This window comes from Penicillium waksmanii, assembly GCF_028829765.1.
Source record: "Penicillium waksmanii strain IBT 27052 chromosome Unknown utg000005l:1.0-5232799.0:1.0-5237142.0, whole genome shotgun sequence".
Taxonomy (NCBI): domain Eukaryota; kingdom Fungi; phylum Ascomycota; class Eurotiomycetes; order Eurotiales; family Aspergillaceae; genus Penicillium; species Penicillium waksmanii.
In genome coordinates this window covers 1,694,125-1,721,191 of record NW_026643252.1, presented here as the reverse complement: position 1 = coordinate 1,721,191, position 27,067 = coordinate 1,694,125, and the positions used below count along the sequence as shown (strand labels likewise).

The window sequence follows — 27,067 nt, the reverse complement described above, 5'->3', positions numbered from 1 at the left end:
TGCATTGCTCGTCGTACATCCTAAACTATCCATATATGCTTTTTCACCATCGCGGTGCGCAAAAAACTCTATCAAAATCATTTATCCATCTTATATTTACCATTCAACCCTACGCGGTTCCACCACGGCCACCAACCCCTAGGAGCGTCTTCTTCTGCTCCTCGGTAATACCTGCCGCCGGTAGGGGGCGAGCTCCGGCAATAGTCGGAGGAGGTAGGAATCCAATCTCAACCAGGTAAGAGGCATACTTGCCAACCAGCTCCTCCGTCACACCAGCACCGGCAGACACATCGACGCCAGACCAAACCGCATCGGACTTGAGAGCAGCGGCCGCGCTACGGTCATCTAACTCAGGGGCCTTGGTGTTCGCCGGCAGATCGTTCGTGACGAAGTGGTAAAGCGGCATCCTGAATTGCGAGAGTTAGTTTGGATTAAGCCTGCATCGGGTGGTAGTACAAGTTGGTGATACTTACAAGGCGTGCTGAGAATCCTTGTCATCATGCTTGCCGTCGTTGACGTACTGCTCAAGGGACAGAGCCCAGGGAACATAATCAACCTGTGGAACATCGTAGCCGTAGAGCTCGAGCGCGCCCAGGAACTGGTTAAAGCGGAGGCGAGGGTGGCCTGTAACATGGGCGACTCCAACAGGGTCGCGAGGAGGATGGAACGCAGTGGCAATGACAATTCTCGCCACATGATCGCATGGCACCATGTTGACACTGTTGTTGACTAGAAGGAACATCAGAATATAAGCGCATTGCGTCAATGCGTGGATTGTGATACTTACTGTTGGGACGGGCAGAGAGCTGGATGCATCCACGGAGCATGCGAACAAGGAAGTCGTCTGTGTTGGTAACAGCCGTGTTGGAATCACCTAGGACGTACCCGGAACGGATGATGGTAGCCCTCAGACCACGGCGGCCGGCTTCGCGGACAAGGTATTCACCAGCCCACTTGCTTTGACCGTAGCCCGTACCGAGACCGACGGCACTACCCTCCATATCATCCTCTTCGCTGACACCATTTCCACCCTCGGCAATGCTGCGCTCAGAGAGTTCCACGTAATGATCCTTGTCCAGGGCACTAGTAGAACTGACGAAAGCAAGTTGTTTAGCCTTGCCCGTAGCGCACAGCTTCAAAGCATCAATGGTACCCAGGACGTTGGCAGGTCGCAGGGTCGAGTAAGGGTAGACCCAATGCACAAGGGCACCGTTGTGAATAACCGCATCAACACGGTTAGCCAAGTCATCCCACGTAGCCTGGGGAAGACCGAATTGGGGATTTCCAAGGTCACCGGAGACGGCCTGGAGTCTGCTGGTCCAGGTCTCATCCCAGAATCCATATGCGCGGCAGGTAGAGCGGACTCGCTCCAGGGCTTGCTCGTCGCTCTTGGCGCGAACCAGGGTGACAACCTTGGCACTAGGGGACTTGCGAGTAATCAGGTCGCGCAAGATATGAGCGCCCAGAAAACCGGTTGCACCAGTGAGGAAAATGGTCGGCTCGCTGGCGAGCATAGGTTCACTACGGGTGGGGAAGCTCGCAGGCAGCTCGTTGACCAATTGCTTCGCATCCTTAGAGTACTCGTCGTTGGGCGCCTCGGCCGTGGCGCTGGCGTTATCGCTTGTGGCGAAGGACTCCGAGTCAAGCAGCTTGTCGATCTCACCAGCGAAGCCCTTGAGTGTTGGGCTGCGGAAGATAGCGCTCATACTAATATCGAGAGCACGCCACTGACGGCGCAGGTCGAAGAACATTTGCTGGGCGAGGATACTATGGCCACCCAGATCGAAGAACGAGTCATCGGGTCCAATCATTCGAGAAGTAACATTCGGAATACGCTTGGCCCAGATCTTAGCAAGAGCCTGCTCGGTCTCACTCAGAGCCTGCATCGCAGAAGAGCGACGGCGCGGGGCGGCGGCACTCAATTCTGCGGTGTCGGGGTAGGGGAGGGCAGGCTTGTCAATCTTGCCATTGGGGTTCAACGGCATGCGTTTGAGAGGAATGATGACAGTCGGGACGGCATACGCTGGGAGCTTGCTACGCAGGTGATCCCGAGCGTCGTCGCGGAGGGGACGGAAGCGACGGAGTAAACCGACCATGCCATCCGCGGAATCGTCATCCTGGAGGCCCTTGCTTTCAAGCCACTGGGGCCATTTGCTCATGTCGGGCACGAAATAGCTGACCAGGGTGGGCTCCTCGAACTTGTCACGTCGAACCAGAGTCACATTCTCACGGACCAGAGGATGGCGAGAAAGATGGGTGTCAATTTCACCGAGCTCAATTCGGAAACCTCTGATCTTGACCTGGCTATCAGCTCGACCAGAACATTCCACGTCACCAGAAGGAGTGTAACGACCCAAGTCACCACTGCGGTAAAGACGGTCTCGAGGACCAACGTAGAATTCCCTCCAGGGCTCGTTCTTGGACTCCGCCTTATCCTTCTCGATCCAAACCTCGGGCTTCACGAACCAGTTTGTCAGGAACTTGGTGGCATTGAGGTCCGGAGTTCCCAGGTAGCCCTCGGCGAGACCAGCAGCACGGACATAGATCTCTCCAACCTCACCAATTGCGCAAATGCGGGTGGGGTCGTAACGGTTGACGACGAGCATCTGGACGTCGAGCATACCGTGACCGGCGGGGATAACCTCCTTCATGGTATCGAGGAATCCTTCTTGGTTGGAGTAGCTAGGGATCTCGTAGTAACTGACAGCACGCTGGGTCTCAGTGGTTCCGTACATGTTGACAATCGCAGTGTTAGGTGCAAGGCCTTGCAGGGCCTTGCAATCTCTCTTGATCAAAACGTCTCCGACGAAGAAAGCATGATGAAGAGCGGGGAATTGCGCGGAGGCACCACCGACCAGAATTTGGCCCATGGCTGGTGTAAGATGGGTGATCGTAGCCCCATAATTTCGCATCCACTCGGCAAGTTTCTCGTTTTGAATATCCTCCTTGGCAGGGACCAGCAGCTGAGCACCCAAGAACAGAGGAGTGAAAATATCACGCTGAATTGGGTCGTGGGCAATTCCACTCAGCATAGTGAACTTCTCATCGGGGGTAAGCTTGAAGGTCTCAGACATCCAAGGGAAATAGTAGGCCAGGGAGAAGTGGCGGCCACGGACACCCTTTGGACGACCCTCAGAACCAGAAGTAAAAGACAGAGTGGGAGTTGAATCAGGTCCAACAACAACACCGACGGGCTTGGACTTCAACCCAACCTCCTTGGTGAAAACATCCTGGCCGTTGATAGATCCACCAGTCAGGGTTCCGTCATCGTGAAGAGCAAGAGCCGGCACCTCAGTGCGGAGTTCTAAGGTCTCAGTGATAAAAGATCGAACAATGCCCGAAAGTTCGCCAGCATCCTTGGTAGCCTTGGCGATGTTGATCAAAGCACGGGGGCGAGCAACATCCAAATAGATGTTCTGACGCTCAGGCGGATATGCCGGGTCGATGACTGAGAATGTGGCACCGGCCTTCAAGATACCCATGACAGCAACCACAAGGTCCACACCACGGTAGGCATAGACCATAACGACCTCTCCTCTCTGGATTCCAGATTGAACGAGGTGATGACCCAAGATATTGGAAGCCTCGTTGATCTGCTTATATGTGAATTCACGGTGGGCTTGGGAGCTCGACTTGGTCTCCACCACGCAAAGCTTCTCGGGGTGCTTCTCGGCATTCGCAGAGAAGATGTCATGGATAGCACCACGAAATTTGGACCAGTTCAGGTCCCTTGTGGGGTCTGGAAGGAGAGCTAGCTGATCATCGCTCATGAGATCAATGCGGCCGACCGCCTCCTCAGCGCTGGCAGTGCTGGCAATTTGGGCCAGCTGCTGAAGGATGGTGGCTATCCGAGCACTAGAGAACAAACGCTGGTTGTAGTAGGCTCCGAGTTCAAGCTCCGATGCAGATCCGGTTGTGGCGATGTTGATCACTAGATCGGTGTTATCGAATGTGTTGGCAGGGTACTCCTGAGAGGCAGCAGGGGCATCATATGCGGCGAAACGGAACAGAATTGGAGTGTGTTCGGACTTCGACTTGTCCTGGATATAGGAGCGAAGGCTACCGAGAGGGACTATTTCGGAGGCACCTTCTTGGAATGCCTATGGGATCATGATATTAGTGATGGAACATGAGTTATGTCCTACTTGAAGATATACTACATACCTTGTCGACCTTAGAATAGAGCTGGGCAAAGGTCTCAGATGCCTCGTAGGGCACACGAAGGACAAATGGACGACCATCGTCGCCAACGCTTGTGCCCACCGCGATATCTTCGTCACCGGTCAAACGAGCCACCAGGATAACCAGAGCAGTCAGAAAAACGGTGAAGTCCGAAGAAGATGAGCCAGAAAGCTTTTTTAGAGCCAATTGAGCTTCCTGGGGCAGTTTGATAGATTCAAAGGCCTCGATGGCCCGCTTCCCAATGCCATCCTGTTGGGTATCTGGGTAATCGCGAGTCAATGGCGACACCGTGAGATTGCTGAGGCGCTGGGACCACCTTTCCAGGCGATCCTGTAACGAAGCCGTTCCCACAGCCATGATTGATAGCTGTGTTCAATTGCTTCGAGAGGAATGACAGAAAGAAAGATGAGTCAAGTACCTCCGGCGGCCGGGGGGGGGGGCACACTGAGAAAATCCGCTTTCGCCGCGATCGGCCCGCAGTGATTGGTCAGTCGCTCTTTCCCCCACACAATTTTGGACCTCTCACCGCCTTTACACATTGACGCCGCTTCGTGCGTCACACAAAGTACTAAACAAAGTTGGTACTAGTTTTAAGTATACAGCTGGTGGCATATACCAGCTGATAACTTTTCTTTCAATTAATTGGTTGGTTACCTCCACCACTCAACACCTCTCATCTGTAATATCGCGACCTTCCTTCGATCCGTGCTGAGGAAACAAGAGTGATGATGGAATAGATGAGTCAGCACTGGTGCCTCAGGCGACAGATCACTCCTGAAGAAGATTGGCATCAGGAGAGCTGGTCTTTGCATCTGACATCATTGGATCTTCCCAAGTCAGGAGGCCAAGGCGATTCCATCCGATCGCATTGATTTCATCCGATGGAATAACTTTTTTCTCGTTTTTTTGTTCTGCAACTGCGCTGCCTCCTTACCAAGTTTGGAGCGCGTCACTAATCCCGTTGTATTCTACAACGCATACCAACCAACCCCAGGAGAAAGCAGTATTGCGGGCGAGACTGCACATTTCTCTCAACCTTCTCTCCATTGCACCTCCACGACATTTGCCCAGATCTAATTACGTGCAATCAACGAGTGAAAGATGATTCCGCATCGAAGCACAGGCCTTCTGGCCATCATTGTTTTTGTCGCCCTGTTACTCTTCATCTTCTCCTCGTCCCCTGTTCCCGACCTTGACCCTGAACCCACTGCCGAAGGAGAAAAAGAAAAACAAGAACCTGCCGGACCGCGAAAGTTCCTCACAGTTCCGCAGCTCCCATCGCTACCTGAATTCCACCTGCCGTCGTTCCGTCCCCCTTCGCACGAGGCGCCCCCAGAGCAAACAAACAGTACGAGCGGCGAGTCAAAGTGGTTCTCCAACTGGGAATGGCTGAACCCATTCTCCTCGACTATTACCCTGGATGAGGATCGATCAGTACTTCCGCCCTTGCCTGAACGCCGCGCAATCTATACCTATTATAATCCGAAATACAACCCAAAAAAATACTCCGCCAATGATTTGAAGAAGAACCAAAATTCCGATGGGGAGCTTCTCCTATCCTGGCGCCGGGCGTGGTACGCGCAAGGATTCCGCCCCGTCGTATTGGGGCCTGGAGATGCCATGAAAAATCCCCACTATGAGTTGGTGCAGAAGCTTCAATTGACTCCGGAAATGGAAAATGAAGTGTTCCGTTGGTTGGCATGGGGCCACATGGGTAGCGGTCTACTTTCTGACTTTACCTGCTTCCCTATGGCACGCTACGACGATCCTCTTCTTATTTCATTGCGACGAGGCACCGAGCCCGATTTCATTGTACGATTCGAGAACTTCCAGGGCGGTCTATTTTCTGCAGAGAAGCATCGCATCGACGAAGCGATCGATGTCAGTGTGAAGAACTTGGCCGACAAATCTACATCTCTCTCAGAATTGATGCCTGTGGAATTGTTCAAGGTCCAGCAGCCAAATTCTCTGGCATACTATAAGGGTTCCAGCATTAACTCCCGCTACCCAGAGGTGCATGAGAAGATTGGTCAAAACCCTGCAGAAGGTCGACTTCAGCTTGTGAAACTTATCAATGCCCATCTCCATAACACCTTCCAGAATGCATATCCTGCTGGGTTAGCTGTGCTCAAGCCTTTCCCACAGCACACTACCGCCTTGGTGGAACCAGCTCTCCGACTGGCGAAAACCCTGATCGAATGCCCCGAGTCCCCGGCGCCCAGTTCTTGCCCGCCCAACCTGCCAGAATGCCGTCCTTGTGGCTCTGCGAAGCAACCTATGCGCATTAGCCAGCCTACCAGCTTCAAAAATACACCTTTCCTCTTCACTATCGGCACTCTACCTCACCCTTACACACTTGTTACTCTACAAAAAAGTTCCGAAGAGGTTACCGTGCGACAGATCCGCCGTGAAACTGAAAGAGACCCTTGGTTGACAGATGTCACTCAGGATAATCTTGGCGAGGATGGACATGAGCTGAGTGCCTCATACCGAGGGGTGATGTTCAAGCAATTCGTTGCAGGTGACCAGGCCATCTCGAACTCCCTTTGGATGACTGTCGAGTCCTTGCCCGCCGAGGCAGGCCAAAGTCTTCCCTCGGAGCTCTTGGACGAATTCGAGTGGCAATTTGGCTTTAAAATTCCCCGCGGAAGCACAATTGATCCTAACACCGCCGGCGACAAGGAAAGCGTTCAGAACAAGACCCCCAGCCAACAGGGTGTCTCTCGCGAGTACGAACTGATCAAAAGGGCTCGTGAGGCAATCAAGAGCCAAGATCCTAACCGAGTCAATATCAAGGCTGTCTCCGAAGCCTGGAATATGGCGGACACCGAGGTGTGGCGATTTGTGAAAGCGTATCGGTAAGTTGCGAAGTCGTGTCCAAGCAACAACCTGTTCTTGTACCTGCCTATACTAACACATCTTATTCTAGTGCCCGCAGCGTGGTCGAGCGCAAACAGTGGCAAGAGGAGGAGCGGAAATTCGCAAGTTCCTCACAGTGATCCTGGTGAGCATGTTGGATGTTCTGTACTACTTGCTATAACCCCATTTTCAAGTGGAACCTGTGTTTTTTTTTCTTTTTCTTTCTCTACTTCTTCCCCTCCCCCTTAGTTGAGAACTCGAGCATATTTGGCGCAATCGGAATAGAAATCAATGTCTCTTTTTTTTATTTGATTTGGTCAATCCCACCCGATGTTAGTAATCTCGGATCGCTATGGGCCTACATACGCCTTTTTTCTTCTGGCTTCTTGTATCGGACGGTGGCGATCCCCGCAGTTGAGGTCACGACGGTGCCATGGTGGAGTGCGGTGGGGACGCGTTTGGGCGTTTGTTCCTATCACGCGGCGGGGATTGCACAGCGGCCCAGTTGGTCGACCCTCGGGGAGTGTCATACCGGCGGCTCTGATAGCTGATCTCACCCGCAACTCACCCCTCTTTGTTACCCTTTTTAATGGCGGCCTGTGACTATCCTCGTTTATCGTGGCGATAACATTAGGAAGGTCTTTGCGGTCTCGATATATATGAGCTGCAGTATGATCCAGCTTCACCGCTCGTGATAACTCTCACATTTGCTTTGTTTGCTGTCTACTGATTGCCACGTCCTGTCGCGATGGCACCTGGCAGCAGCATCGATACTGACTCCGCGCGGTCTACTGGCGAAATCGAAAAGCCATCAACCCTGTTCGAACTGACCGAAGATTGGGATGACACTATTCGCTTCTACCTGAACGGCACCAAGGTCGCCCTTGACACCGTCAATCCAGAGGTCACGCTTCTGGAATATCTACGAGGAATAGGTCTGACGGGAACGAAGCTTGGATGCGCTGAGGGAGGATGTGGTGCTTGTACAGTGGTGGGTACACATTTCGGCATCCCGGTCGATCCTCTTGGGGATGGTGATCAGCGCGCTAATTTCACTTTGCGTTGGCTCATTAGGTCGTTTCCCACTTCAACACCACGACAAATAAGATCTACCATGCCTCCGTCAACGCGTGCCTCGCCCCCTTGGTTAGCGTTGACGGAAAGCATGTCATTACGGTGGAAGGACTTGGCGACGTGAAGAATCCCCACGCAATTCAGCAGCGGATCGCGATTGGCAACGGTAGCCAATGTGGCTTCTGTACTCCAGGAATTGTCATGGTGCGCTCCTTTCAACCCGAAGAACTGCAAATATATCTTTACTAACCCCGCGAAAGAGCCTTTACGCCTTACTACGCAATGATCCGACCCCCGATGAGCATGCCGTGGAGGAAGCCTTCGATGGTAACCTGTGTCGCTGCACCGGCTACCGACCGATTCTCGATGCCGCCCAAAGTTTCAACTCGCGAAATAACTGTGGCAAGGCTTCTGCAAACGGCGGATCTGGTTGCTGCATGGAGAAGAAAGAGGGTGGCGGTGGTTGTTGCAAGGGGTCCTCAACTGAAGGCGACAAGCTTGGCCCCGACGAGCCGACATTCCCCAGGCCCGACTTCAAAGCATACAGCCCCGATGCAGAGCTAATCTTCCCGAATGCTTTGCGGAAACATGAGTTCAAGCCACTTGTGTTTGGTAACAAGAGGAAGAAGTGGTATCGACCTGTGACGGTGGATGAATTGCTCAGAATCAAGAATATCCACCCCGAGGCTAAATTGATTGGCGGAAGTACCGAGACTCAGATCGAAATCAAGTTCAAGGCCATGCTCTACAAAGCCTCAGTCTATCTTGGCGACATTCCTGAGCTGAGGACATTCAAATTTCATGATGACTACCTGGAGATTGGCGCCAATATATCACTGACGGACTTGGAAGCCATTTGCGAGCAGGCTGTCGAAAAGTACGGACCAATCCGCTCCCAGCCCTTCAAAGCTATCAAGAAACAGCTGCACTATTTTGCGGGAAGACAAATTCGAAACGTCGCATCCCCGGCAGGTAACTTGGCTACAGCTTCGCCTATCTCAGATCTGAACCCCGTGCTCGTGGCAACGAACACTATCTTAGTGGCCAGGTCCCTCTCGGGCGAAAAAGAAATCCCGATGACCGAATTCTTCCAAGGTTATCGCAAGACAGCTCTGGCCCCAGATGCGATCATTGCCAGTCTTCGCATTCCGGCTGCCACCGAGAAAGGCGAGCACATGCGTGCTTATAAGCAATCTAAGCGAAAGGATGATGATATTGCCATTGTTAACGCTGCCCTTCGCGTTTCCCTGTCCGACACCAACGATGTGACCAGCTGCAACTTGGTATTTGGTGGTATGGCCCCATTGACGGTATCTGCGAAGAATGCCGAGGCTGCTTTGATTGGCCAGAAATTCACCAACCCGGCAACTCTTGAGGCTGTGATGAGTGCATTGGAGAAAGATTTCAACCTTCCATTCGGCGTTCCTGGTGGCATGGCCACTTACCGCAAGTCTCTGGCGATGGGCTTCTTCTACCGTTTCTACCACGATGTGCTCTCTGGGATGGAAGTCAAGGCCGAAGACATGGACGAGGACGTGGTTGCAGAGATTGAACGTGCTATTTCGTCTGGAAAGCAAGATGGCGAAGCCTCGGTTGCCTATCAAAAAAAGATTCTTGGTCAAGCTAGACCTCATGTTGCTGCACTCAAGCAGTCAACTGGCCAGGCACAATACACCGACGATATCCCTGTTCAACAGAACGAGCTGTTCGCCTGCATGGTTCTTTCTACAAAGGCCCACGCGAAGATTTTGAGCGTCGATGCCTCAGAAGCACTGGAGATTCCTGGAGTGGCTCATTACATCGATCACACGGATATGCCCAGCCCCGAGGCAAACTGGTGGGGAGCTCCTGTGTCAGACGAACAATTCTTCGCCGTGGATGAAGTTAGAACTGCTGGTCAACCAATTGGTGTTATCCTGGCAAATACAGCCAAGGTTGCAGAACTTGGAATGAGAGCCGTCAAGGTTGAATATGAAGATTTGCCTGCAATCTTGAGTATCGAGGAGGCTATTGAGGCCGAGTCCTTCTACGGCCATTACCGCTTCATCAAATGCGGTGACACCGAGGAGGCATTTAAGAATGCCGATCATGTCTTCGAAGGTATTTCTCGCATGGGAGGACAGGAGCATTTCTATCTGGAGACAAATGCTTGCTTGGCGATCCCCAAGCCGGAGGATGGTGAAATGGAGGTTTGGAGCGGCACTCAGAACCCCACTGAAACGTAAGTTGCCGGATCATATCATGGTGTATATCGAAGCTGACAAGCCCGCTATAGACAAGCATACGTTGCTCAAGTCACTGGTGCAGCCGCAAACAAGATTGTGTCTCGCGTGAAGCGCCTTGGTGGTGGTTTCGGTGGCAAGGAATCGCGATCGGTCCAGCTGGCTGGAATTTGCGCTCTTGCCGCCCACAAGACCCGACGACCAGTGCGTTGCATGCTCAATCGCGACGAGGATATTATAACTTCGGGCCAGCGCCACCCATTCTACTGCAAGTGGAAGGTCGGTGTGACAAAGGAAGGAAAGCTTCTGGCTCTTGACGCCGATGTCTATGCCAACGGTGGCCACACACAAGATCTGTCGGGCGCCGTTGTGGAGCGAAGCTTGTCGCATATCGATGGTGTGTACAAAATTCCGAACATGTTTGTCCGTGGCCGGATCTGCAAGACAAATACCGTTTCGAATACTGCATTCCGTGGCTTCGGTGGTCCTCAAGGTCTGTTCTTTGCCGAATGCTACGTCTCGGAAGTTGCAGATCATCTTGGAATTTCAGCGGAGAAGATGCGTGAGATCAACATCTACGAGCCAGGTGAAACCACGCACTTCAACCAGGAACTCAAGGATTGGTACGTGCCATTGATGTACAAGCAAGTCCTGGACGAGAGCAACTACTACGAGAGACGGAAGGCCGTGGAGAAATACAATGCATCTCATAAATGGTCCAAGCGCGGCATGGCTATCGTCCCAACCAAGTTTGGTATCTCATTCACAGCTCTCTTCCTGAACCAAGCAGGAGCTTTGGTACACATCTATCACGATGGCAGTGTGCTTGTTGCCCACGGTGGTGTTGAGATGGGCCAAGGCCTTCACACCAAGATGGTAATGATTGCTGCTGAGGCTCTTCAAGTGCCTCAGGACAGTGTTTTCATTGCCGAGACCGCCACTAACACTGTCGCCAATACATCTGCTACGGCCGCATCGGCCAGCTCGGATCTCAACGGCTACGCCATTTTTAACGCCTGTGAGCAGATCAATGAGCGACTGCGTCCTTACCGCGAGAAGATGCCGGGTGCTAGCATGAAGGAGCTCGCCCACACAGCATACTTCGACCGAGTTAACCTCTCTGCGCAAGGCTACTATCGCACACCCGATATTGGCTACGTATGGGGCGAGAACTCTGGGCAGATGTTCTTCTACTTCACTCAAGGTGTTACCGCCTCAGAGGTTCAGATCGACACACTGACCGGAGACTGGACTTGCCTGCGTTCCGATATCAAAATGGATGTTGGACGCACTATCAATCCATCCATCGACTATGGTCAGATAGAGGGCGCCTATGTTCAGGGACAAGGTCTTTTCACCACTGAAGAGAGTCTCTGGCATCGTGGATCCGGTCAGGTCTTCACCCGCGGTCCGGGTAACTACAAGATTCCCGGTTTCCGTGATATCCCACAGATATTCAATGTCAGTCTACTCAAGGATGTTGAATGGGAGAATCTGCGCACTATCCAACGTTCTCGCGGAATCGGCGAGCCGCCCCTGTTCATGGGAAGTGCTGTATTCTTTGCTATCCGGGATGCCCTGAAGGCCGCACGAAAGCAGTGGGGCAACGAAGAGGTTCTTAGCTTGGTCAGTCCGGCTACCCCAGAGCGCATTCGTGTTAGCTGCGCAGACCCTATTTTGGAGCGTGCTCGAGTTCATCCGAAGGATGGAGAAAAGAGCTTCTTTGTGGCTATTTAAAGACCAGATTGTTCGTTTTATGATTCATGTTTGTATGACAATAAACCCATTAGGGGAGTGTTTTATATAGGCAATCAAATTGCATTGATGATTTATACCATCTACTTTTTCCTTAAATTTCACAGATGGAAGACCTTTACACAGGTGTCATTTAGATTCAAACTGTAATATTTTCATGTAGTATTTTGATTCTTTGAAAGATGCTATAGATCAACTTGAACGCCGATAGATGTGCAATTCTAAAGCAAACTCCCGAGGTCGCCGATACCTCATGCTCCTGGTACAAAAGAAAAGAAATTAGAGTCCATGCGACTCAGGAACATCACCTCTTTACATCATATTCAACATAGTTACTCTTTCTCATAGAAGCCGAGTCAACATGATAACTTCTGTGCCCTGCAAATCCTAGCTTCTCATTAGGGAATTCAGATCCACTTCGCGCCACGGAGCTCTCCGCTGGGGTCTCATATTGCGGCATCGTATTGATAGAGCCAAGGTTACCCTTCGGAACAGCAGTGAGTGGTACATCTGTGAAGCCAGCTCCGAATGAAGTTGGAGCTGGTGCAGGATGGTTGGGTATCGCGTCCAATGCATGGCCGCCGCCCTCACCACGGTTTCGATCATGACCCCACCAGAGCGCCATGGCGCGCACGACACCGATCAGGACAATTATCACCCAGAGGAGAAGAATACAGGTGGCAATAATGGCTTCAACTCGGAGACCGGCGTAAAGCTTGTTGATTACAGATGTCACGACTTCGCTGATCTTGTTGGAGGTCTCATCGCCGGCATCAGCTAGGAAACTTTCTGATGGATCCGAGCCGTCGGAAATACTGCTCTGTGCGCCGCGAGAAAAAGTGTCGTTTGGTAGCAGGGGGAAGTTAATGTGAGCATGGTCGCTGACCCACGTTAGACCCTGCTGCACGCTCTCGACTTTCATTTCGATGAGACAATCGAAGATGCCCTTAATGGGCACGTAGAGAAGAGTGTCGCCGAAAGCGTCACTCAGGACGCCGTTTGTCTTATTAATGAAAGCCTCGAGGGTATCATTAATTGCACCGGTAGTCGTATTCACCCAGCCCAGCACGTTATGATTTAGATCATCATCAAAATCAGTGATCACCTTGTTGGCGCCGTTTGACCAGTCCGCTGAAGCATTTTGAAGTGAGTCGACAACTTTATCAGCAAAAGCACCGACCTCTGTAGTCAGTGCTGGGACTGTCTTTGCAACTGCCCTGAGCAATATGTATTGACACAAGCAGGCGAAAAGGGCGGCGAGGGCGAGGGCCAGAACTAGGAGTGCAGTTGGTGATGTAGCATAGGCTATTGCCCAGCGAACCAGAATTTGCCGACGACTGTTGCTGAAACGGCTGGCAGCCTTGATACCTGCAGCTGCAGAGTAAGGCCTTGAAACGATATAAACGACATCCATCGGGTCGTGGGTGTCCTTGCGCACCAGCTGTGAGCGTTCATTCATATGTCGCCAACGTCGGATTTCTTGCCATGCCACAGGAACGCAGGCCAGGATAGCAGCCACGACCAGCACGGCAATAAAGATTTTTTTGGCGGTGGAGACTACGTCCCCTACCCCATCAAAGAATCCGTTGATACCATCATTATCATTGCAGAATGTCAACTGCTTCTTTTGGGGAACGGGAAGACCCGAGCGGTCGAATGTGTAGTTTCCGAGGTGGAGATTGAGCAGCTTCTTGACTTCTTCAAAGGGAAACCGAATGATCTTTTCGGTCTCGTTTTGAACTTGGTCGAAAGTGGGGATCGAGCTGTTGAGTTTGTCGAGCTTCTCATCTATTCCTGATGGGATAGAAAGGTCGATATCTTTTATTGAATCGATAGTGCCGGTCAGATTCACTGCGGGGAGGTCGTCACCCAGGAGTGTGGCAGCTTTGTTGACTTTGCTGATAATTCCTTCGAGTGCAGTCTCAAATTTGTCCGCTGATTTCGTGAGACCGCTGCTGATATCGTGTAGAGTGCTGTTTAATCCATCGAGCACATCTTCAATAAGCCCGGTTGTCACCGATACAGTTGCGCGCACAGCCAGAGTGATAAGGCACAAATATGTCTGATACATCATTTTGATGACGAACAGAATAAGCTCTTCGACGCCTGTTATGGTCAACAGCAGCATTGATCGCAGACCGTGGACCGCCTCCTCGATACCCGAAGCGGTAAGTTCATTGACGCCCTTGGAAAGGTAATGCGGCATCGACGCCATCGCACTGCCCATCGATTCCACCGACGTACAAGCAGACAGAGCTTCTCTTTTTGCGCTCGACATATCACTATTCACACCTGAGGTTGCTATGAGTACTCGGACAAGCACAAGTAACAACAAAATCGTCCAGCGATTGATCCATACTTGTGACAGTCGAGCTCGCAAGCCGAGATAAGGAGTGAGTCCGTCCGGGTGTGATGGGACTACCCGTCCGTCATTCGGATCGTGTGCCCCGTATGGGGGGAGAAGGGGAAAGACTGATCGCCCTGATCGTGAGAATATCATCTTGTCGAGTAGCCGTAAATGAGTCGTATCTTTTGCGCCAGCGCTTTGAATGGGAAGGGAAAGGAAAGGAAAAGAGTCGGTGTCTCGGAGAATATTTGAAAGATAGAACACAATCAGGTTAGTGAAAAAGAAAAGTAGAGAGTAGAGAGCTAGGCTGGAGGCTTCTATTCAAAGCCCATGTTGTATAGTGTCAAGGTTGATTAGGTATGGATAGTGAATGGTAAGCGGATTCACTAGAATGTAAGTCGCAAGGAAAAGGATATATGCAATGTGACGGCACTAGAGAGGATGAATAAGAGATCAAATACAAGGCCATCGACGGCTTCTCTGAAAGAATCTTTGAGTAAGCTCGGCGCCAACAGTATCTACAAAATGCCCAATCTTTTTATAGAGAGGGTCCATCGGTAGCAACTCGCAACCACGCGACTCACAGCAGCCAATCAGGGAGGGAGACACCAACCCTGTCAACACAAAGGATGAGTAAAAATAAAGCCTGCAGACAGGTGACCGGGGTAGGGTTTGTTTCATCATCTTGAAGAAAGGCGCGTAGGTTTGTGTTGTTGCAGACAGCGCCGGCTGCCAAATATAGCCCCACCCGGCGCTTAGCCCCTGTCGACGAGAGCCAATCATTTGCAACCTCGAAGGCAACGCTCAAACAAAATCCTCTTTGATGATTTTATCCTCTGGTCTACAAACATGCTCATTGGTCGGAAACTAGGCAGCTGTTCTTTGTTGAGATGAGACCCGTGGTTTGACAGTCTTTGTCATTGTTTCGGAGTCTAGCTGTCGTATACCCAGGCAACTAACCCCAAACAGTCAACAACCAACCTTGCAACACTAGACCCCCATGCGAGTGAAATGCTTAAGAATTATTTGTAAGGGTTATCCCTTCTGCCTTGTAATGCCATATAAGCTGAGACTCAGCGAGCGCGCCGGGGAGGCCATGGCGGGTGGGAGATCGGCAGTGGGGCGCACGCGAGATGCGAGAAACATATTAACTAGTCCTGTACTGCAAATGTAGTAACATCTCGACAATACCTAGAGAAGCCCCGGAGGTCCCGTTGATGGTGTAATCTGATCATTCCATTCATCGAGCGACCATAGCCAGTTGAATGACGAAAACAGATGGTCTGTATTTCCGGGCTCCACGAGTTCTGTCCACTGTTCTTCATCTTGAGGCAAACCATAATCTGCCATGTCCACGCATGGTGCAAGATCGTCCATGCCGGGGATTTCAGATGTATGTGGTCTGTATTCGGGGAGCTGCTGTTGGCGGTTCCTGACGCCTAAATTGGCAGGCTGGACCGACGCGCCTCTCGAATAGCTGGAATTTTCTCGGCTCCGAGAGTCATCGAGTAACATTTCATCATGAGTAACGCTGATCGCGTTGAATTTCCCAGCGAGTTGGCTCAATCGTTCTAATTTCGCTCCTCGGTGGTCGCGAAAATCGAATTCTGCGGCGTCCTGACCAATTAAGGGATGTTTGCTGCATCGTATATTGTATGTTAGCTACGTCCAGCTGTTATGCAGTACTCTATCAGGACCAACCTGTGGATGAGTTCCAGGTCACTCGGGTCGAGGAGGTGCATGCAGTCACAGTTTATGAGCCGATGGATTGCTTCAAGATACTACAAAGTTGTTAAAGTGAGACTTCACAGTCAAGACCATCACACTTACTAGATGTTTAGCAGTTGTTGAACGGATCGAGATGTCTCGTATGACTGTCAGGCAATGAACAATGCCTGCTGTCAGCGTTGGGGTGTTGAAGTCGTTCGAATCATCGACACTGGCCAACCGACGAGGCTCAAAAAGGAGAACTGTAGAATTATAGTAAGTAGATATCCTTGGCGTTGTTTGCTAATACGGTGACTTTACTTTCAAGAGCAACGTAGGCCTGTACGCCAATATGTGGATCGAATATGAGCCTCTCGTTGAGTCCTGCAGAGATCAAGTTTGAAACGGAGAGAGCCTGAGAAATTCTACTACACCGGACTTCGTTTATTAGATCGGTCTTGGTAGGATCTCGCAGATAGATAGTTAGTGCCGCTCGACCCAGAATCATGAACAGATTGTGTCGCAAAACGTGCAGCATGATAAATGTTGGTAACCGGTCCCGATGCAAGAGCAGACTGTTATCATTGAACTGAAACCGACGTGGTAAGTCAACAAAAACAGCCTCCAAATCCTTTTGAATCACTAATAGACCTGCAGTCAGATGTTCAACTGTGTTCTCCTGGTACGAGGCACGGAATGCAAAGTGCAGGCCGCGGCGACGAGCCGCCGCGGTGCGTAAAAGATAGGCCGACATATCGAGGGATGCATGCGGGAGGCTATCGCCTGTTCGCTGCGCAGTGATCATACCATCTGGAATCAACGGTTCGGTAACGACGTGGTCGTCAAACAGGAAGCTCTCTTGGTCACAGGGTAGCTGGACACGGTAAGCGCGTTCGTCAATTGTTTGGGATCCATATCGCCCCCCGTCAGTCATTGAGTCGAGGTAGAACGTAGACCACGCGATCCGACGGAGTGATTCACGCGACAGAAGAGGTGACAGGCGTTGGTGTGATGGGAAGTCTGCAGGGAATGCGCGATCGAAGATGTGCAGAGACATCATTTGCATCATGCTGCAGTGGATTAGTTACTTCTTGGCGGATCTCATGGAGAAACACGCAGCGAGACAAGCTTACCGTGTACAGCTAGCTCCCAAGAGCCATGCAGATGTAAAATGTCCGCGATGAAAGTCATAGTGTTGCGCGAGGAGTACTGTCTGATAACAGGTCGAAGTCAGTCTTTGCTAGTGAATTGGACTGCATTAGACAAATCCGGCACTTACCATGAGTTGAACGGCTCCAAATCCTTTATATATGCGCGGAAGAAGAGCACTGATTGCTGCATCGGCCCACCCATCGGCTCGGGCCAGGGTCTCGGTGGTGATTGGGGCGCCGAACCTGCAGAACATCAACGATGGTTTCCGACGATACTGCACTGCAAGTGGGGGGGCTTTGGAATTTTTTTACCGACAAGCACTGGCAATCATCATTAGAGTTAGTTCACGCGGGGCTTCCCCATTGACCAAGAGTCGTTGAAAATGGAGAGGGTGGACAAAAGCGAAGAAGCCGAAATCTGGAGCGATATTAGTCAACATCACACCTTTCACGGACTAAAACGCATAGCATACGGTGCACGGATGAGAAGTATAACTGGACAATATCCTGGAGCTCTTTGCCCTCTGGTAGCTGGCCTAGTCGCGCGCGCTGCGACGATGAGCTGTCCGAGAGATCCGGTGACACAGGGTCAGCAAGCGGTCGAGACCTCATGCACTCAATGCCCTGTGTCCGACATCTCTCACATATATTACCGAAATCATCGGTGCATTTTAACTAGGAGTGATGGTGTCGGAGATATGTTTCAATCATGATGGTAGCTTGAACGGGGACCGACCTTCTTGGCGCGACATCCGTCACACGCCGTCGCGTTGGCTCTGCGAGAAGTCCTTGTGCGTTTTGGCTCCTCTTTGAACCAAGTACATGTACGGTTTCCTCTGTAGCATTGGGTGCAGTAAGGCTTCTTTTCATCGCATTTAATCTGTTGTTGGAGGTCAGATCATGCTCGTTCACCTACGAACGTGAAGCACTAACCTTCCGAGATCGGCATGTTTGACAACCCGTGCGCGTCCGCTGAATTCGTGCTCTTCTCGACTCAATATTTCCAGACATGTGCACTGCGATGGGCGGTGTTAGGCTGTCCATTCGGAGGACAAAGTTTGTAGGAATCAAAATTGGGAAAATGGGAAAACTGGAGGTGGTGGCGGGGAAAGGCCAAATCAGATCACTTCATTGGATACCCGCCAGTCTAATGATAGTACTGCAACATCGTGATATTGGTAACTTCAACCTATTCCACCCTTTTCAATTTGGCCTGAATCCAGTGTCTTGGCTATGTACTTTATGAATTTCACCTACGACTCGTAGCGTAGTCTAACTAAGAAGGATACAGTGTCTACTGGTTAATACTACCAGTACTAGCAACTAGGCCGAGCTCCCCCACGAGCCTCCATCCAGCACTTTTGCAGCTCCATTTCATCCTCCCACAGCTCTGGTGCTTCATCTTCGCCCAACCCTGGCGCCACAGCCTTTTCCCCCCAAACAATCCCACACTCGATCACGTACTCATCCCAGCAATCTAATAGTTCCTGGAACTTTTCTGGCTCTTCCTGCGCTAAATCATTCGTCTCTCCCGGGTCCCGTGAGATATTAAATAATTCCCATCCATCATCCCCCTCTCCAGCACCTCCTTGTGCCTTCGCAAAATGCACAATCTTCCAGTCACCTTTGCGCAATGCTCCACGAGCAGAGAGCTCCCATCCAATAGGCTCTGAAGAAGAATGAATTGCCCAGTTCACATTGTCCTCAACGCTTTCCCCACGATCGAAAAATGGTACCCACGAAGTGCCTCGGACGGCGTGCACATCCCTGTCGCGGAATTTGGTCATCGCTCGAGTGCCGTTGGTAACCGGTGGCGGTAAAGATACACCCGCCAAATCAAGAAATGTGGGAACAAAATCCATGACCGTTGTAAAGGATCGACTTAACGAGCCTGGTGATAATTGGGGAAAGCTACTTGCGGGAGGCTTGATTACACAGGGAACTAAAATACCTCCCTGGGATGGGAAACATTTGAAGAGCCTCGAGGGTGCGGTCGATGCCTGGGCCCATAGAGGACCAAGCCTATTACAGTTAGCTGCTCTTCTTTCATAACTTGCCAGCGCGACGTACCACGTGTATGAGTTGTAAGCACCGATGTTCTCGTATGAATTGTCATAATATTTGTGGATCGCAGACTTGATATCTGTACCTAAGACAGCTAAAATCGAGGTTAATTTTTGGCATTCAGTCGTTTAAGAGTGAACGATACTTACGGGCAGCTTCCAATCTAATTATCGAAAATATCAATTAACGGAAAAAAGTCAAAGATGTACGGGGTGGGACTTACGCCGCTCCTTCTGCCCCATTGTCGCTCATGAAAACGACAAAGGTGTTGTCGTACTCGCCTGTCATCTTCAGATATTCGATGACTTTGCCAATATTCACATCGATAGAGTCGACCATGCCTGCGTATGTCTCCATCGCACGGATTGAGAGCTTTTTTTCTTCTGGGGTGAAGGCATCCCATTCTTCGGCCCCTACTTTACTCGTCTCTACTTTATGCGGAACGATCGCTTCGTCGATAATGCCCATTTCGACGAGCTTCTCAAGTCGGCGCTCACGAAGGGCGTATGGGCCATCATCATAGACTCCCTTGTATCTTGCCGATAGATTAGCAAAACAATACTGGATTTGCGGGTTGCGTATATTCACTTATCACGCTGTGCGCGGGAGCACTGCAGAGGCCAATGGGGCGCAGTGTATGGTAGGAACGAGAAGAATGGTTTCGACTTCTCATCCTCCGTTCGCTCTTCGAAATACTTAATCAACTGGTTGGTATAATAGTCTGTCGAATAAAAACCTTCAGGGTCTTCGGTCTTGTTCGGTGTTCTGCATTGTAATACTGGTCAGTACTGGTAGAGTTGGGGCAATAATGTAATAAGCCCACTCACAAATCTACTTTCTGCCCTAGCTCAGCATGGATAGGTCGTCCACCAATGGGGAATTTCTCCTGAACCGGCTCCCATCCGTAATGATTGCAGCATCCAGGGAGCATTGCAAATGCCTTCTGGAAGCCGCGCTCCCATGGGCCTTGTGACGTCCGCATACCTAGATGCCACTGTGATAAAATAAGTATCGATAGTATAGCCAGACTTTAGCAGTAACCTGACATAATACACACCTTTCCAGACATCACAGTAAAGTATCCGTTGTCCTGTAGTATCTCAGGCAAGACAGCCACATCGCGATTGAGAAACCCCTCGTAGCCGGCTTTGCCTGACCACCGCTCCGCGCCCTTCGCGTTTTGCTTGAATTCGATCAGAGTGCCTAGTCCACCGAGATGGGCATCTGTCCCGCTCAGTAGCATTGCTCGTGTCGGCGAGCAAGCGGCTGCAGCATGGTGGTTGATCATTCTTGCACCTTGCGCTGCGAGCTCATCAATATTTGGCGTGTGTATCTCGGATCCATAGCAGCCTATATCGGAGAACCCCTATCGTAACCGTTTAGCAAATATAATTCATTAAGACAACTATAATGGACTTACTAGATCATCTGCGAGAATGAAGAGAAAGTTTGGCTGTTTCAGAGAGCTATCCATGCTGGACGGGAGTGTAGAGGATCGCCAAAAGGACAGAGTATTTTACGGATCATTAATACAATTGCTTCTCACGAAAGAGAAAAGAATTGTTTGTTATAACGACAGAGTGGACACTGAATTGCGACAGCCAATTTATTCGAGTCACGGAGGAAACAATAAAGGAATAAGGGATTGTTGAACTCCATGCGTCCTCGCTCGGAATGCACCCACCTCGCTCGGAACAAAGACAGCTCGCTCGGAAGACTGGACCCATATCGCTCGGGAATGTTCGATGGAACTCCGAGCGAGAAGAGCCAGATCGACCGGCACAGTAATGGTGCAGCCGCGCTGGTTGGTTTTCAATTACCCCAGGTTGTGGGGTAATTATGCCATCGCAGCTAACGTCGGTAGGATATCCAATGGATTCTTTCTGTCGCTCTGGACCCTGGAGACCTCACCAAAATTTATCATATAAGCCCACCGCCGTCCATCGTCCTTTTATTAAAATAACTTGCAGTTTTACCTGCCATTCTTCTTTTTTCAAGCCGACTCCGGTGAAGCTTTACTGGCCCTTTTGAAGGTCATTACGCCGCAGCAAAATGACGACTCTACGTTCTTTCCGGTCCATGGCGGCCCCTATGCTGCTGTTCTCTTGTTTCTGTCTGCTCACAGGCGACATGTTGTTTGGGTTTGACACCGGGAGCTTTGGTGGGATTCTTGGTAATCCGGTATAGTAAAGACAATGATTGACACTATGCCGTTAGGCAGATTATGTAGCTGACTGATTGTAGGGCTTCGTCAATCAATTTGGTACCTATCAACCGGAAACGCAGACCTATAAAATCAGTTCTCTCAACACGTCCCTTTTGTCATCTCTGGCATTTATTGGAAAGTTTTTTGGTTGCTTGGCTGCGGGCCCCGCGATAGAGAAGTACGGACACCGCATGGTGCTCTATGCTCTCTCCGTTATTTCGATCATTGGTGTCATCGGTGAGTTCACTGCTCTCCCGAGGGCCGTCATAGTTCTGATTGGGTACTACCATAGTTGAAATCACCGCCGCTGATATTGGGCCCGGGACTGGACGCCTTGTACAGTTTATTGTGGGCCGAATTATTGTATACATCTCTATTGGTTTAGTAGAGGTTGATGTGACGTGAGTTCCTCTTCTCAGAATGAAGTCAGCATGCTATTATTTAGCTAATATAAGAATCTTTCTACAGAACATATCAGTCGGAGATTGTCCCAGCCTCATTCCGCGGTCTTGTTGTGGTCTCCTTGCAGCTCTTCCTTGTAGCAGGTAGTCTCGTTGCCAGTGGTGCCAACAAGGCTTATGAGACTGAATCGAGCGGAGTAGGCTGGAAGACAATAACAGGAATTCAGCTTATATTTCCTGTGTGTATGTAAATTCACTTCCCCTGGGTATACTCTGATCGTCACTCATATTTCCCTGCCCTACAGTGATCATTATATGCAGCATCTTCATACCGAACTCTCCCCGGTGGCTACTTTCTAAAGACCGAGATGAGGATGCTATTGCATCTCTACGTCGACTACGCCCCGAGGAAGATGCATCAAACGGCAAGTGCGAAGCAGAAATCAGTGAGATTCGAGAGGGTCTACGCGAAGTAGTACACAAAAGCGCGTGGATAGACTTGATCCGAGGAAGCAACCTCCGCCGCACCTCCATCGTCATTGTCTTCTACTTTTTTCAACAGGTAGGCCACAAAATTCCGACTCCGTTACAAATATTTAATCAAATAGGCCACTGGACAAGCATTCGTATCAACCTACCAGACAAAATTCTACCAGCAGAACGGGTATGCAGAATACGCCTACACCTATCCCCTTGCCAGTAGCGTTCTTGGTGTCGTCGCTGTGCTCGTGGCTATGTGTTTTATTGACAAGTTGGGGTAAGTATATAAGTTCTTCACCCAAGGCCATTCTAATTTCCTATCTGCAGCCGGCGGTATACACTCTTCATGAGCTACGCCTTTCAAGCCCTTTGGATGTATGTACTCGCAGGCCTGGGAGGGGTAGCCCATCCGACCGCTGCTTCTCGAGATGCCATCGTAGCAGCCTTTATGCTATACCAGCTATTCTATAATGTAAGCCCCCCATTGTTGTATATATGACAATTGTTGTATATATGAGAGGTCCTTCACTAATTCTCTGCCTAGGCTGGTGGGGCCTCAATCCCATACCTATTAGGAGCAGAAATTCCAAATGCCGCAGTCCGTGAAAAGACACAGTCGGTCGGAACTGCATGGAACGTCATTTGGGCGTTCGTGATGAACTTCATTATCCCGTATATGATGGAGCACATCCACTTCGGTATCGGGTGGGTATTTGGCAGTGTCTCGCTTGTGGCCTTGCTGTATACATTCTTTTTTCTTCCAGAGACCAAGGTCAGTTCTTTCTCCGCGCCCGGGCCATCGCTACTGGCTAACGTATTGTTTTCCTTTCGAACAGGGCCGTACCCTTGAGGAACTGGACGCTGTCTTTGCCCATACGTATGATCCTTTCCGCAGGTCCAACGCGTATTATACCGACAATGAAGGAGACTCCGTATCTCCCAAATGCTCCGAGGCGCCCATTTACGTCAACCCAGTCTCCGTAAATAAGTGAGGGAAATAAGAAATAACGCATTTTATAGTGTCTACATTGGCATCATGTTTAGCTGTGTAGTAATAACGAGGACTAGTATTGGCAAGGAAATTACTCTCAATAAAAAAGCACTACAGTGCCTGATACTCTCTCGAAACCCCCCTAGACTATGTTTTATATTTTATTTTTTCTTATTTAAAGTTACCTATCAGTAAAAGCCACTTGGGCATTATGTTGAGTCCTACGATAAATTAATATATTTCCCTCGATTTTTCTCGTTCTAAGGCACCAGTATAGGGCACTGTTTCACACGTGATTGCCCAAGTCATCTATCAGAATATTATGATACTAGTATATCAAAACAAAATTAGGGGAATATGCTGTTAGGCATATTAGTATTATTCATCACTCTGAAGCTGACAGTGCGCAGCTAGGTTGGGCTCACGACTCGGAGTGATTCAAGTTGCCCACTTGTTGCCGTCGACCCGACATCAACATTCACCGCTAGTGAATTATCCGACACAGAAAGTTCTAACAAACTTAGAATTTGGAACAATCAAGATTGAAAGCCCACCCTAAAAGATCTAGAATATCGATTTGTTGAGCGAATGAAAGAAATGAAAGAAAATAATCCGAGGATAAACATGGAAGTGTGGGGGGGGGGGGGCGGGTCTGATGCCTGAGCCTGAGGTCGCATTGCGCGAACATCCAACAAACTAGACAAACGACTACCTACCAGGCACCAGTAACGAGCCGATGTCACTCAATAGATTTGCAATCTTTTATCTCTTCGTCGCTCCACCTCGTATTACTCAACTTTCCACTCCCGGAGTTTCCCATCTGCATTGGCCCAGATCTCTCTTTTCTCTCACTCCATCCCCAATGCACACTCTCGGAGATATGAGCACCACTACGGCAAAGGTCCTCGAGGGGAGTGAGAATACAACCCCTGAATCACCCGGAATTTGCGCAATGAGACTGACCGTCAGGAATTGGCTCTCGCACGAGCGATCGTTCCAGCTGGATCCCTACTCAAACCTAGAACCATTGGACTCTGACTTCGATTACCAGATTGATTGGGTAATGGACCTTGTGGAATTCTCGTTCAAGCTCCCTCATGACTACCCTGATACACGAGAGGGGCTCCTTCGCAAAACCCAGCAGCTCATTCAAGGAGCCAATATCCTCGGCATGCGAACAACATACACGGGAGAGTCGGAAGTGACCATGGTCAAACAGGACTTGAAACGGAAAATTCACCCGAGGAACTTGAAGAAATGTCGAAATCGCAAATCCTATAGTTTCGGGTGCAACCTCAACTGGATTCGGCGTGCGGGACTTTGCTATCTCCAGTTTGAAGTTGACTCCGAAGACCACTTGATCGTGACGGTCGATGAAAATGATGCTGAATACCAAGGCACTGGATTGGATCCTGTCAGAGCTCTTGGTCCCCTCTTTCAAAGACTTACGACTAACTTTTAATAGGTCAAGTTCTCAAAAATCATGGTCCTCCCTGTTCGGATATGGCTACGGTTTCAATATTGGACTACCCTGTATCGGAGAAAGAATCCATTTAGCATACCAAACCTTACCACCACACTTCCGATGGCATGGATCTCCGGTGACCTTCTCGCTGGAATCATTGCGAGCCGATTTCAAAGAGCGCATCCGGATATAACTTTCCATCGCAGGAAAACGAAAGGCAAGGGGCGAGTGAAATCACAAAACCAAGAAGAACATGGAGACATTGCCAGTCCTGGAATAGAAAGAGGAAATTTGAGCCGAAAGCCCAATCCGCTTTCTGTAGTGCATACGCCACGGAGTAAAAATGCACAGAAGAAAGCTCGCCAAAAGAAGCGACACCAGACTCAGAAGCGAGAAGAGACAGCAGCAACATATTCCCAGCAGCAGGAGAAGCTTGAAACCTCGCTCATGGCAAGTGGCCCAGCCATTGAGATTTCTCCTCTCCCTTCGCTCTTATCCGCTGGAGGTGTTCTCATCTCACCTGCTGTGGGGACTCCGTTCCCTATATCGACACCAGGCACCTCTGACCCCCCAACTACATGTCCCCCCAGCGCACTTTCGGTATTTCTCTCCAACAATATTTCAATCGAACTTCAGGCTCGCCGTAGCATCTACGAAGAATTTGTAGATCTTGAATTATTGAGCGACGAAAAACAAATGGTTCAGATGGCAGGCATCCACGGCAAGGAGCGCATGGCAAACTACGGCAAGGACTGCGAATCTCAGCAACACTTCTTACGCGGAGTCAGTGCAAAAACTACGAAAGGAGGGAAATCTCCAGTGCAAAATTCATCCTCGCTTATCGATAAAGCTTCCGCGTTTGTTGGTGTAGTCCAACCCAGTGCACGTCCTACAACTTCTTTCACTCCACCACTTCAATCCACCACCCACACTCAACCCATCACACAGACACCTTTGAAAAATCGCTCGAGTTCATCGAACTCAACCTTTACAGAAATGAAAAATGACAGCTCAACAGATCCCTTTTGCACAGGACGGACGGCTTCAAGCCCTCCGAACCTGGCAGCAAGCTCTCAAAGTTTCCCAGGTCCTGTCGCTTCGGCTCTCACTTACATCCCTCGGTCTATTCCAGCAAACCGAGAAATGGTCCAGGACCCCAAGAGATATCAAGTGCTAGCAAAGCCAACAGATGGGAGCTTCTTTATTGACTTGATGTTCCATCCCCTAACATGCCGGAAAAGCGGATGTCAAAAGGTATGCAATCTGTACGATGGATCAACGGTAATCTGCCCATGCTGTGGGCCATATTCAAAAACCAGATACTGCTGCCAAGATCACCTAGTTCTCGATCTTCAGAGCCACTGGGGCTCCGAAAAGCTGACCTTCAGACACTATTGCGTTCCAGATTCTATCCCACACGACGTCCGCGAAGGCATCCCCTTGCTGATCAACATCCATGGCTGGGACACACCTCAACGCCACCGACAGGCTGTTTGTTTCAATACCTCACATAAAGCAGCTGACTATATCGTTTTTGATTACAGCAACCCCAACGCCACGGATCAGGAGAACCCCTACGCACAGCAGGAGATATCTGTCCTGCCTCTCTATCCTCTCAAGTTCGACGACCCCGAGGAGAAAGACCGATTCCGCAGATGTCTGGCCATCAGTCTCTTTGCTCCCGTGACAAATTCTAGATTGGTCGAGTACTTCTTTCGCCTGGTAAGGGACAAGATGAAGAGTCTTAATCAATGGGATTACTACAACGCAGCCCTTGTGCAGGACCAGATCTTCCGAGAAACCGGCCTCGACTTCCCTCCAAATACCGTGGGGCCCAAACACGCCTGTCAGACAGAATGGAACGGCAAAAACCCCAACCACTGCCAGAATGCAATCTGTTCCAGTGAACGTCTACAATATCTGCTGGGGGACCAAAGCACGAGAGTTTTTCACCGATTGGAATGCGAACGATTGGAATCTCTGCACTGGATCTTGCGTGTCAACCGAACTACTCATCCAAAAGTGAGTAAGGCACAAGATCGAATGCGCGGTGTAGGCTTTGACGAAGTGTTACCCAAACACCAGCGCCTTTTCCGACGCGGTGAGCAGTTTGAAGGGGCAGGATCTGGGCCGATTGAACTTGAAGGGGTCAATTGCTGAGGA

General features: G+C 50.2%; 9 protein-coding genes across 9 annotated transcripts; 5 read left to right on the top strand and 4 right to left on the bottom strand.

Moving 5' to 3' along the window:
• Positions 1-109: 109 nt before the first annotated feature.
• On the bottom strand, positions 110-4,539 carry aarA (L-aminoadipate-semialdehyde dehydrogenase; the record flags this gene model as incomplete). The annotated part of the gene is made up of 4 exons (XM_057264781.1): positions 110-407; positions 474-729; positions 788-4,100; positions 4,165-4,539. 4 exons carry the CDS (start codon positions 4,537-4,539, stop codon positions 110-112), a joined length of 4,242 nt encoding a protein of 1,413 aa, XP_057122501.1.
• Positions 4,540-5,283: 744 nt separating this feature from the next.
• Positions 5,284-7,181, top strand: N7481_005561 (uncharacterized protein; the record flags this gene model as incomplete). The annotated part of the gene is made up of 2 exons (XM_057264780.1): positions 5,284-7,040; positions 7,112-7,181. 2 exons carry the CDS (start codon positions 5,284-5,286, stop codon positions 7,179-7,181), a joined length of 1,827 nt encoding a protein of 608 aa, XP_057122500.1.
• Positions 7,182-7,789: 608 nt separating this feature from the next.
• Positions 7,790-12,074, top strand: N7481_005560 (putative xanthine dehydrogenase HxA; the record flags this gene model as incomplete). Its single annotated transcript, XM_057264779.1, has 4 exons — positions 7,790-8,032; positions 8,116-8,319; positions 8,376-10,336; positions 10,391-12,074. The coding sequence occupies 4 exons, from the start codon at positions 7,790-7,792 to the stop codon at positions 12,072-12,074; spliced, it is 4,092 nt and encodes a 1,363-aa protein (XP_057122499.1).
• Positions 12,075-12,396: 322 nt separating this feature from the next.
• On the bottom strand, positions 12,397-14,370 carry prm1 (pheromone-regulated protein PRM1; the record flags this gene model as incomplete). Its single annotated transcript, XM_057264778.1, has 1 exon — positions 12,397-14,370. The coding sequence occupies one exon, from the start codon at positions 14,368-14,370 to the stop codon at positions 12,397-12,399; it is 1,974 nt and encodes a 657-aa protein (XP_057122498.1).
• Positions 14,371-15,630: 1,260 nt separating this feature from the next.
• N7481_005558 (fungal specific transcription factor domain-containing protein) lies at positions 15,631-17,909 on the bottom strand (the record flags this gene model as incomplete). Its single annotated transcript, XM_057264777.1, has 8 exons — positions 15,631-16,078; positions 16,141-16,220; positions 16,270-16,409; positions 16,468-17,216; positions 17,280-17,359; positions 17,426-17,540; positions 17,610-17,715; positions 17,771-17,909. The coding sequence occupies 8 exons, from the start codon at positions 17,907-17,909 to the stop codon at positions 15,631-15,633; spliced, it is 1,857 nt and encodes a 618-aa protein (XP_057122497.1).
• A 704-nt stretch (positions 17,910-18,613) lies between these two features.
• Positions 18,614-20,835, bottom strand: N7481_005557 (arylsulfatase; the record flags this gene model as incomplete). The annotated part of the gene is made up of 7 exons (XM_057264776.1): positions 18,614-19,455; positions 19,511-19,524; positions 19,585-19,896; positions 19,950-20,126; positions 20,189-20,355; positions 20,419-20,727; positions 20,782-20,835. 7 exons carry the CDS (start codon positions 20,833-20,835, stop codon positions 18,614-18,616), a joined length of 1,875 nt encoding a protein of 624 aa, XP_057122496.1.
• Positions 20,836-21,413: 578 nt separating this feature from the next.
• N7481_005556 (uncharacterized protein) lies at positions 21,414-23,440 on the top strand (the record flags this gene model as incomplete). The annotated part of the gene is made up of 9 exons (XM_057264775.1): positions 21,414-21,542; positions 21,606-21,804; positions 21,860-21,968; positions 22,036-22,211; positions 22,274-22,530; positions 22,577-22,725; positions 22,776-22,920; positions 22,993-23,220; positions 23,285-23,440. The coding sequence occupies 9 exons, from the start codon at positions 21,414-21,416 to the stop codon at positions 23,438-23,440; spliced, it is 1,548 nt and encodes a 515-aa protein (XP_057122495.1).
• Positions 23,441-24,301: 861 nt separating this feature from the next.
• Positions 24,302-24,901, top strand: N7481_005555 (uncharacterized protein; the record flags this gene model as incomplete). Its single annotated transcript, XM_057264774.1, has 1 exon — positions 24,302-24,901. One exon carries the CDS (start codon positions 24,302-24,304, stop codon positions 24,899-24,901), a length of 600 nt encoding a protein of 199 aa, XP_057122494.1.
• Positions 24,902-24,922: 21 nt separating this feature from the next.
• N7481_005554 (uncharacterized protein) lies at positions 24,923-27,064 on the top strand (the record flags this gene model as incomplete). The annotated part of the gene is made up of 1 exon (XM_057264773.1): positions 24,923-27,064. One exon carries the CDS (start codon positions 24,923-24,925, stop codon positions 27,062-27,064), a length of 2,142 nt encoding a protein of 713 aa, XP_057122493.1.
• Positions 27,065-27,067: the final 3 nt, after the last annotated feature.